The sequence below is a fragment of the Danio aesculapii genome, chromosome 6, assembly GCF_903798145.1.
Source record: "Danio aesculapii chromosome 6, fDanAes4.1, whole genome shotgun sequence".
NCBI lineage: Eukaryota > Metazoa > Chordata > Actinopteri > Cypriniformes > Danionidae > Danio > Danio aesculapii.
In genome coordinates, this window is record NC_079440.1 from 24784939 (window position 1) to 24797037 (window position 12099).

General features: G+C 39.0%; 1 protein-coding gene across 1 annotated transcript in view; it reads left to right on the forward strand.

Annotated features, from left to right (window-relative positions):
* The window catches only part of btbd8 (BTB domain containing 8), a 49920-nt gene that overhangs the window by 36002 nt on the left and 1819 nt on the right, over positions 1 to 12099 (forward strand). The window contains exons 10-18 of the mRNA XM_056459813.1: positions 930 to 1032; positions 1514 to 1696; positions 1774 to 1947; positions 4953 to 5082; positions 6049 to 6110; positions 7600 to 8167; positions 8966 to 9056; positions 9151 to 9272; positions 9368 to 11233. Coding sequence (XP_056315788.1) covers positions 930 to 1032; positions 1514 to 1696; positions 1774 to 1947; positions 4953 to 5082; positions 6049 to 6110; positions 7600 to 8167; positions 8966 to 9056; positions 9151 to 9272; positions 9368 to 11233 — 3299 coding nt within the window. The remainder of the gene's footprint in view (positions 1 to 929; positions 1033 to 1513; positions 1697 to 1773; positions 1948 to 4952; positions 5083 to 6048; positions 6111 to 7599; positions 8168 to 8965; positions 9057 to 9150; positions 9273 to 9367; positions 11234 to 12099) is intronic.

Sequence of the window (12099 nt, forward strand, 5' to 3'; positions counted from 1 at the left end):
AGATTGGCATCATGGATGTGCAGCCGACAAATCTGCTGCAACTGTGGGATGCTATCATGTTGATATGGACCAAAATCTGTAGGGAATATTTCCAGTACCTTGTTGAATCTATGCCACGAAGGATTAAGGCAGTTTTGAAGGCAAAAGGGGGTCCAACTCGGTACTAGTAAGGTGTACCTTACTAGTACCGTGGGTGTAGATTAGACTGTCTGCTTAATCTGCTAACTTAATAGCAACCTATCTGCTAACTTAGCAAGTGTATTAGTACACTACTGAAACCTGACACCTGAAACTTGTCTATAGCACTTGTTCACTGCTGCTCTTATAGTTGTGTAAATTGCTTCCTTGTCCTCATTTGTAAGTCACTTTGGATAAAAGCGTCTGCTAAATGACTAAATGTAAATGTACTGGTCAACCCTTTTAGAACAGTGTGATTTTTTTTATTTATTTATTTATTTTTTTATTATTTTTTTTTTATAATGTTTATTTATTTATTTATTTAAAGCCTTTTCTCACAGATTTTAACAAGATATTAAAATATTCAAATGACTTTTTTCAGTATCATCATATGTGTATTATCATCATCAGCAGCATTTATTAACATCATTTATCTGAACTGGACATTATATCATTACTGTATTTTAATTGTATGGAAATGAGCGGACATTCTTACTGTACATACTTCAAAACATTCTTTCCCTGTTTCACAAAGGAAAAATAATGTTTTGGAATGACACACAAATAGGTCAATTGTGACAGAAATTGCTTCTTTTTTTTAGCATTTGCATGACTTTAATTTGCAGAGATCATGTAGGCTAGCAGGAATTAAATTGCAGAGGCTATTATTTTTGAATTTCACTTACAGCATTTGTACTTAATAATAAAAAGGACTAAAGCATACTCTCATGGATGTGTGTTTAAAATCACAGATGGGTAGCTGAGCACTTTGTGAAGTGCTGGTCTGAAAGAAATTTTGCCCTTCTTCCTCCCGAACTGCAGAGAGATTGCCTTGATACTGTCACCAAAAACATGGTATGTAATTTATAGTATTTTATTTATTTTTTCCAAATTAAGACATTTATATATGCTTCCTTGAATGTTTCCTTCATTGGTCATAACACAAACAACAATGCATTAATGGGATGAGTTGTGGCCTCTGTTTTAAGGGTGGTTATTTTCTACAGAGTAATTCGAGGTCTTGATTGACTGGCTTTGTTTGTGTGTGTGTCTGTGTTTAAGCCACAAACAGCTATTTTACTTTAACCACAGTCTGGCAGTTCTCTAAATTTCTCTTACGCATACAAACACAAAGACTAGACCCTCAGCAGCTGCAGTCAGTTAAGTGTAGTTGTATAACACTTGGTTTTCCCCCTCTTGATTTCCAGGCTTAATGTAAACCAGTAATGAAGCATATTGGATTACACTAGCAAATTAACAGTGCAGCCAGTGTGTGTCAGAGGAAGGAGGGAAGATAGACCCATCAATGAGACTGTGTGTTTATGGTGTTTTCCAGACAATCCAGAGTGTAGTGTCTGTACTGTGTGGCAGCGAGCAGCTGATTGGCAGCCTGCCGGAGGTAAAATGGGCCAAGCAGGTGCTGAGTTTGGCCAGCGAACTGCAGGAAGAGTGTCTACGGATGGTTGTCAAACACCTGCCCCGGGTCACGCACACCGCTGCCTTTCACGATCTCCGGAGGGTACGACCAATCGATGAGGTTTAGACAAGATATAAGATGTCTGTTCCGCTGTGACAGTTAGATCTGTACTGTTTCAGAGAGAAGAGTTCACACGTGACCCTACGCTAATGAGGAAGGTGTGCATAGCTGTTCGAGAGGGCGTTACTGTGGAGAACTGCTGTGACCTCTTTACTGCTGTGAATCGGCTGAGCGGTGACCCTACTGAGGTGGACGTTATCACAAATGACCAAGCAAGTCAGGAGGAGCTGAAGGTAAATAGAACATGCTCGCATTTCATTACGACTCATTTAGTAAATGAATTATTTATTCAAACTGATCTGAACAGAGCCTTTTAATCAGTCCATGCCATAAACCGTCAGGTCAGTTGGTCAGACACAATAATTTATTAATTTATAAGAGTGATTTAATGTATTTAATGGTAAAGTATTCATATATTTTTTCATGATGTCATAGGCATGAAGAGATGTAAATGGGGTCTAAATGTAACTTTGTTGTTTTATTAAAAAACAAAAGAAGATAATTCAGCGGGAGAAACAAAAACAGCTTTACACACACATTATGGAAAGACAGTGATTGACAACTTGAGAGACTGGTGGAATCAACAGCTTGTGCAACAATTTTTGCATGTTCAATCTTGGTAAACTGCCCTATGAATTTGCATTTGAACATGACCTCTCGGTCCAAAAATCACTTGTTTTATCAGTTACATCACCTTGTTTTTTCCTGCACCAGTTTGCGGCACTGTCCGACCAAATTTTACATGCCCAAACTCTAGTGTGACCTTTGCTTTAAACAAGACAAGTACATTCAAGGAGCTAAACAAGACACAGGTGAACTCTATCAGTACAGGTTATTGATTGAGTTCATCTGTGTCTATAGTTACAATAGTTTAGTTACACCAGAAAATATTGGTAACAACAGGAAAATAGGAAACTACAGTCTCTACAGCAGGGTGTCCAAACTTAGTCCTGTAGGGCTGATGTCCTTGAGAGTTCGCTCCAACCCTAATCAAACACACCTGAACCAGCTAATCAAGCTCTTACTAGATGTACTACAAACTTCCTGGCAGGTGTGTTGAAACAAGTTGCAGATAAACTCTTCAGGACACCAGCCCTCCAGGATCGAGTTTGGACACCCCTGCTCTAGAGTAAAACAAAACATAATATACAGTGCTCAGCATATATAAGTACACCCCTCACAAATCTATTTTTTAATTCATATTTTTAATAGGAAGCTTTACAGTATTATATTTGTGCATATACTGTACATTAGATTAGTCAGTACTGAAGCCAAATCTGGAGCTTATCTAACAAAATAACTTACGATAATAGTCCAAAAACTAGTACATCCAAATTTTATTTAATAGAAAAAAGAGGAAATATCAAGAGAAGCAAAACAAATTGAAAATTTTGTTGAAATTTTGTAGGTTGTAACTTAGTTTTGCAATATTTTGCTTGAATTTAATTGTATTATTATTTAATTTCTAAATATGTTTAGTGACTAATTATATCTGTTTAAATTATATCTTGTTTAAATGCACCAAAAACATTGCCTATATTCACTGAGAAATGGATAAAAATATTCATTTTCAAAATGGGGTGTACTCAATAATGCTGAGCGCTGTATGTTTTTACATACAGTTATACCAACCTGATCTCACGAGGAAACGTAACTATTTTATGTTTTGTCAGTTTAGTGGCTATTTCTTACAAATTTGTACGAGTTCAGTCTTACGAAAATGTACGATTTTAAGAAGCACCCAACCACGCCCCTAATCCTAACATTGGGTGATAAACAAATCGCACTAAATTGTACGAATGGGATTGTACAAATTCATCCGAATTAGCCCCTAAATCAAAAAGTTCCAAATTGCAATGAGATCATGTTGGTTATACATACTAGACATGGGACGATAATCGTTTTCAAGGTATATCGTAGTTTGGAAAAGTCAATGTTTTAAAATCGCCAAATTTTCTGCTATACCGATCCTAAGGTATGTGTAAGAATTTTTTATTTATTTATTTATTTTTTTTAGCACAACAGTATATCTGTTTTTGAAACAAACGAAGACTGAAGAAGTCACTGATTAGTTTGAATTATTTACCCTGACATTTTCACTTTTACAAAATATTTTAAATGTTTCTCAAAATACAATATATTGTGTTCAAAGGGGAAAAAAGTTCTTTGTTTATTACCCAGATGTTTAAAGAGAATATATTTTAGAGAAGTAATCACAATATCGAAATACCGTGATATTTTTATCCAAGGTTATCATGCCGTCAGAATCTTATACCGGCCCATGCTTAACACATACAGAACATTTCGCTTCACTCACTGATGGAATTTTAAATGTATAATATAGCCAAGTATTTTTTATATTAAAATATTTCAGGACTCCCAAATTTTGTTCTAGAAATCCCATACACACGTTTAGCACTTTACACAGCTCCCATAAATAAATTTCTTAAGATTTTTATTTAAATTAATAGCACCAACAGTTTAAATACACAAATATAAAAACGACATTTTTAATTCATGCTCATTTTAAATGCTGTAGTTTTTACAGTACATTTGAATGCATTCTATGTGCCTAGTGCAATGGCTGAGTACAGTGTGTTTGTTTACACGTATACAAGGAACTTCATTTGATCCCAGGATTTAGACTTAATGTATATGACCAGGCCCGGGCCAGATTACAGTAAAGTGACACTGCGAATACAAGAGGTCATTCTAAAGGACCTCACCTCTCCTGCTCATAGCCTCTCTCTCTCTCTCTCTCTCTCTCTGTCATTTAATGCTTTTATTTATTTCTCTGTCACTTCCTATCTATTTGTGAGTTAATTCAGATATCCCAGGGGAAATGGCAGAATGGATTAAGCCGAGAATAAGCAAGAGTCATGGGTGTGGCCATGTCTAATCTGGTTCTATGTCCATTACAGAGGAAACTGGGCAGGACAGGGTGAGAAATGAATTCCGGATGGAAAAGCTGAGGAAAAATCTGGGTTTTTTTTTAATGATCATTCGGTGCAGAAGGCGGGAACACAAGCCTCTGCTTCTGACATCATCCATTTAGCTAGAGAGGATCCTGTTAAGGGTTAGAGGGAGGCAACGGCGATCGGTTGCCAAGACAACCAGTCTTCAAGCAGCTGCTGATTGGCTCTTGTTCTCCTGCTGTTGTTTCCACCCTCCCTCCTTCCCTCGTTTTTTTCTTCTCTGACTCGCTCACCCTCTCTCACTCATTCTGTCCCTTCGGTAGCCATTCAGCCGTGAGCTGTGTTTGCTGCGCACGAGGCTCTGGACCTTCCTGCTTCAGTCCTTCTTTGCGGTTAAACACACACAAGGATGGGAGTCTCTGCAACCAAGATATCGAGAAAAAATACTTGCAGGTAAGGAAAGGAAAGACATGAGGTAAGAATTTAGCTGAATCATAGAAACCAAAATGGAAATTTAATGTAAATAATCTGTTAAGAGGGTAAAATATATATCAGAAGAATAGAATACAGAATGCTTTCTGTCCATGCTCAGGTTTCATAAACAGGCAGCAGTCAGAATGTGCTTGTGTTCATGGGTGAGAGGAGGGGGTGCTTTATTATTATTATTATTTCTCCAGTTGCCCAGTGCAGTGATGGAGAGTCCTTCTTTGCATTTATACAAGATGGCTAGTAAATGGCCTGCAGGTTTTGTCTGTAAAAATGGATCTCTTTAATATGACTCTATGCTGCTTTAAACATCGAGGTTTAGAATACTGTAGTTATATCAAAACATTGATCATTTCCATAGGGGGTTTTGGAATGGGGTCCACAGTTAAATACAATAGGTTTTGTGTTGTTCTGTTCTGCAGGTAGAAACATACTTGCATTAATTATGCACTGCTATCATTGTCATTATTGTGGTTACTTTCTTCTTTCTGAAAATCTTCCCATATATGTAAAGGCAAATCTGAAGCCTCATATGCAAAGCATCTGTAAGCCAACACAAACATTTTTGCTGCATTCCTTCACAGGAGCTATTTGATCCATGATTTGGATTGTTTTCTGGGGTGACAGCAGTGAAATCAGCTCAGTTGCATTACTGGGAAGGAAGCCTAGATCTTTCGTTTTGTTGTGATGATGTTAAGGATGGACTGGATAAGCTGTGAGATGATCAAAGGCTAGATGTCTATCTGAGATTGGAATCAGAGCTGAACTGCCACTTTTACTGATTGGCGTTGTGACTGATTGCAAGTGTCCGTGTATGATTGAGGAAATATTTGGCAAACGTTGATTATGCTGGAGTGGATGTTCTAATTGCTGTTCAAAGCTCTCTGTAGTCTAAAATTAGTCTTTATTTTCTTCCTCCCTCCACCAACCTAGCTGCTCTTGATAAAGGAGACTGCAGACGGCTTGGAAAAAAACCTGTGCTCACCAGCTCTCAGGTAATCATTTTAAGATTTGTATTAATAGATAAATATTTTTTGTGGGGGAGTGGCAGGGGTACATATTGTAGAACATAAGTGTTCTTATACTGTACATCAGCCATTAAAAATAAACAATACTGGCTGACAACTAGAAATAATGTCATTTGCAGAAACATTTGCAGAGTTTTGATTTTTAACGTTTTCTTTTACTGAAAGAGAAGCTGATGGAACTGATGTGAAAAGCTGCTATTGTATGGGTGCTGTCTCATTACAGCAGTCTAAGGTTGATTCAGGGATGTGTGGTGCAGAATTACTCATACTGAAAACAGGTTGGATTCTCAATGAGAGTTATTGTCAGCTGTATACTGTAGCAGTTGTCACTGTAGGCCTCGCAGCTGTTGCAGTCAACAATATACAACTTTAAAAAGGTTTTAAAAAACAATACAGAAAATACTAGTCTGACTAGGCCAGGTTTAATAATAATAATAATAATAATAATAATAATAATAATAATAATAATAATAATAATAAAACAGTATGTATATATGACCTACAGTGTTTCCTCTAGGATTTTTTCCAGCTGTGGTGGCAGGTCTTTTACACAGATCTACCATCCTATGGCGTTATTTCAATGACAAATGGCGTGAGCACAGTATTTGCAAGTCGAAATCGCATTTATGTAATACGAGCATGCGAATCTCTTTGCTGATTTCCTCTGTTTGTGCACAAAACTTCTTGCACGTCCTCAAATATACGCTGCTCAAGTGCAGATTTTCTTGTGCGCTCTCAAATAAACGCTGCTGGAGTGCGATTTAGTGCGTTTATGTAACAAGTATGTCTTCCTATTTATGAATGTCTCTAATAGACCTACAGAGCGGCATTAATACATCCTGAAGTAAAGTGAAATGGCCATAAACTCCAGCAAGATAAATTCATTGTATGCAGAGCCATAGACATTTATCTATAAAGTATAATTATGGAAACTTTGTTGATCTTAACTGAAAGCAACGTCATGTTTGCTAGCCTCACGCATGACGCACCTGACACGCACGTAGTCAGTCAGTCACCTTAAAGGGTTAAACAAATAACGCACATCAATAATAAGATTACAGAAAAGTTTGCTCTATTATAATTAACTTACCTTTTAATATGTTTTGATTGTAACCCGCTATTTAAAAAAAAAATGACTGAATGTTTTAAATGAGAAGCTGTAATGTAGCCATAGCGGGATGAATTTTGGTGTGGTGCCCTGCCATGGAAGCATAAATTTAGCGGAAACCATGACATAAGTGGTGGATACAAAGACCTTGGGTTAAAAAACAGCTGTGCTTTGGTTATGATTTTGTGACTTGCAGGAATGTGCTTTTTATCCTTTAATCCAAAGATCATGGTATTGTGCTTTATGTTCTTATATGTCTGAGATTAGTGTGTCAAATGGGTTGCTGATCTGATTAATATTGCGCAAAGCCATCATAGCCTTACATTCTCTCTTCCTCTGTCATAACAGAAGCCTACAAAATGCCTCTCGGGCACTTCATCCCCATGTGATAGTCCTACTCGTCGTCCTGTTAAGGTATCACAAGGTCCACGTGCTTCCCCTACAAGATCTGTAGCAGCAGCATCAGGCACCATGAAGTCTGATGCTCTTGGGCCAACAGCTCACTCTGGGAAAACAAAAGCTAGTAACAACACCTCGCTTAAAAGCAAGAATGATAAGGTTAAACCAACTCACACGCCAGCTAAAGCCAAGACTACGTCTACTGTTAAACCGGTACTGAATGGCGCTACTGGTGTCACTGCACGAGAGAATTCCACTGCTTCAGGTGCTCGTGGCTCACCAACAGGGAAGACAGCACTGGACAGGAAGCCAAATCCAGGAGCAAGGCCAAAGTCTTCTGCTGCTGGATCTGATCTCTCAGCTGCCCATGCTAAAGGAGGAAAGGTGCAGAAAAACACAATGTCAGGGAAAGATCTGACTCAGGAAACAGCCAGCAATGCTCTTTCTAACTCTGGAAGCACATCACCAGACAACAGCACTGGTAGCCCACGCAACAATGGCCACTGTACACCAACAGGTGAGTTTATTTTGCTTCAACGTTATCTTCAGATTTCAAACAACACTTAATGAAACTACATATTGAGCAAGTACTTGTTTACTGGGAAGGTTTTCCACAAATTCAGGGCAAGTATAACCATATGAGCAGACAACCAGATCTGTAAAAAGGCTTTAAAATTGGTGAATGCAAGATTTAGCTTTAGGTTTATCTAAAGTCAGGTTGCTATCCTCAACCTAAAAATCCTCAAATCCTCAAGATTAGATATCAAGCCCTCAAGTTTCATTTTCTCTCCCTGAATGTGAAAGTCAATCAAAAAGAATGTGTATATAAAAGTTAGAAAATTTATATGGGAAAGATGAATAGAAAAATAGGGAATGTAATACGATTCTGAATATAGTATGTAAAATAAAGATATTGCTTCCATTTTCCTTTTAGTGTTTATCTGGTACTGACTCCTCTGTGAGTCAGAGTCTGCACTCAGCAGAGTGGGTTTTAGCAGGGTGTGACAGAGTTAGCTCATCATTAAGCTGCTTAGCCGTACTAAAAATGTACTTGCTTGTTACCTTGCTCACAGTTCTTAAGGAGTCTAGGTTTAGATAGCACAGAGGTTACTACGAGGTACAACAAATATCACAACTTGCTTTAATACCTCTTGTATTGAATGTGCTGGGAGCATGATTTTGATGAATAATGCTTGATTTAACTAGATTAAAGCAGTATACATTAAAAATATACATTCATAATTTTGCTTTAAAAAGTAAATATTTTGTATTTTCAAAATGCATTGTAATGAAGACTCAATGTTTTATGTTGTAGGTCTCAGGTCAAAACTTCAAACTAAGGTAGCAACAACAAAATCTCCTCTGTCTAAACCTGCTCAAAAACCCGATACAGAAAAGACTAGCAGGTGAGTTGTGATGTGAATACAATCAGCCAATTGGACTACTATCTACGTTTTTTCCAAGTTTGCTAACCTTTGCCCCTTCATTGTGTTGCTTCAGCCCCACGAATAAATCAAGCAAGGCTAAGCCTACCACAACCAGCCGTGCAGTATCTGGAACTCTTGCATCTCGTTCAGATCCAAAGAGCAAAGGCGCTTTATCAGGCCTTTCAGACAACCAAGGTAAGAAACGTGTAGGTTTCAGAATTTATTTAATAGTAATTTGATATTAATAGAAATGTCTTTAACATTGTCCTCTTTGTTCGTCTTTTAAACAGCCTCATCCAGACTTGGCTCAACTCTTATTTCTAGCAAGCCTGCCTTGACAAGAAAAGAGGTAGAGAAAGATATATCTAAACCTTCAACTATTAAGAAGACAACAAAAGCTATCTCTGAGTCAAGGTCAAGCGTCAAAGCTTCCACGTCTTCCTCCAAGCAGACACCTGCTGCTCCAATCAAAACAGGACCTAAACACAAGGCTCCAGAAATCCTTCCGGCAAAGTCATCTGTAAAACCCTCAGGGGTAGTCAAAAACCCAACACCTGCTGGCTCTAAAAAAACAGGCACTGCTGTGAAAGATTCAGTATCTAACCTCAAACACTCAGACTTAAAAAAGGCCACACAGCAGTTACATACAACTTCTACTGAAGGTAAGACAGAAAGCAAAGATAATGCATCTTGTATGGGTGGTTCTGTAGTTCCTTCAGCCCTAGAGCAACATTCACTAGTCAACCCGGCAGTACCAGACCAGCCAGAAGTGGTCTCCAAGAGTATACCAGCAACTTCCACACAGGTTAATAATATGGACCAAAATAGTGATCCTGTGAGTAAACGTAGTAGCACAGAGATGAAAACTCAATCAGTTATTCCGCACATGCCATCATGTGCTGCTGGACAGAGTGAGGTAAGCAGTAAATTGGCCAAAGGCCATGCAATTCCATCCAGTTCTTCTGGGCCATTTCAGGGCCTCAACTCTATGAAGTCAAAGGACTCAGACCTCCCTCCTGATACACCTTGCAGTCTAGGAAGCATTGAAACACCATTAGAAGACTCATGGAATGGACTTCATCCTCAAGTTAGCCCGGAGTCAGAGACTGGCAGTGCCACAACATCTTCTGATGATATAAAGCCACGATCAGAGGATTATGATGCTGGTGGCTCACAGGATGATGACTGTTGCTCCAATGAGCGAGGTGCTTCAAAATGCGGGACTATGCGCTGCCCTGACTTCCTGGGCCGGAGCAGCAGTGACACCAGCACACCTGAGGAGCTCAAGATTTATGAGAGTGGTGCTGGACTACGTGTTGAGGTACGGCTCAGAGGACGGGAGGCAGAGACTACAAGTGAAGAAGAGGTAGGGCGTCAAAGACCACGATCGTGGATCAGAAAAGATGAAGTGCCAATGGAGGATGAACCTTGTGAAATGGATGCCACATTAAAAAACTTAAAGGGTGTACCTGACCACCAACTTTTCTCCTCTGAGGAAGAAGACGAAGAGGAGGAAGAAGAAGAGGAGACTGAAGATGAAAGATCGGAAGTTGAGGTGCTACCAAGAGGAATAGCTCCTCCAATTGCAGAGCCACCTCAACAGTTCCAGGGTATTGTCAACCTTGCATTTGAAGATCCAGCAGACCAAGAGAATGAGCAACCAGAGTACCAGTCAGCTTCCAACTTTCGGCGCTCTGTTTTACTTTCTGTGGATGAGTGTGAGGAGCTTGGATGCGAGGAAGGAGGTGCCCAGACTCCAACACAAGAGTCAGGTGATTCTATCACAAATGGTGATGTTTTCGACAACGAACCTCACAATTCAAAGACAGACAACTTTTCCCAGCAATCCACAAGCACAGTAAAGGGAAACCATATCTCTAACCACCAGGAAGTCCAACAGGAACCTAAACCTGTGGTATTCCTGACAGAGGTCCAAGGGTCTCCACAAGAGGATTGTGTGTTTAATCAGTCTAACATATCTGACAAAGATACAAGTGACGCTCCAGCACAGGAGCGGCCTAGTCACCTGGACCTCCGACTGGCAGAACAATATGGCAATCTCCAGGCCAAACATAAAGACAGCAGAAAAGCTGAATTACGACTAGACTTATCTGAGCCACAGCTGACTGTGAGCTCGCCTGCACATTCTCCAGCAGGTAATGTATAACATTAGAGCCCACCCCACCACCCCTCCGACTGCAGCCTCAGAAACATCCACTCACAGTCTCCCATCCTGACCCATTCAAATCCAATATTCAGATAACTCCTTTGACCTCCACTCATCTTCACTTGGATAAATCTTGATAGCTCATTGATTTAGCTAGTAGCACACTACTGCTTCTTTCCCCGCTTCTTTTAATTCTCTTCCTTAAATGTCTGTTGTTTGCTATCTTATACTTATATAAGCTATACACACAACTAAACTGCCTTCGATAAGGCGCTATGCCATCAATAACTCAACAAACAAGTTTACAAGCTCAATTTTTACAGTCAGATATCTATCCGTGTGTGGTGTAGTATGCTGAGTCAGACCATCTGTTATGTGGCATGGTTGGGCAGTCACAGTTGTATTAGAGCACTTAATATATAGGAACCAAATCCTCAGTCATTTTTGTTTGTTTGTTATTATCCGTTCTGAATGGTAAGCTTCTTCCTCATAGGCCAAGTCAAGTAGTGTTGACTTTGCCATAAGAGATCTTTATGCAAAAGACAAACACAGTGTGACTTGGCCATGAAAAATCAATTTATATATATGTATATGCACAACTATACAATGAGCTAAACATCATTTTTATTCTGCACATAACAGACCACATCTTTCACAGAGGCCATTATGCTTTGAATGTTTTTTTAATACTCAATATCAATGTTGAGTTTGTTGCTGTCTTATTTTTCAAGACTGTCTGTTTAGTCATCAAACCAGGGAACCTTGCATGCTGTTGTTAGGCTTCATTATCCATTTATTGAATTATTTTTTCTCCACATTTATGCAATCACATCTATGTTTGTACCATTCTTGTGT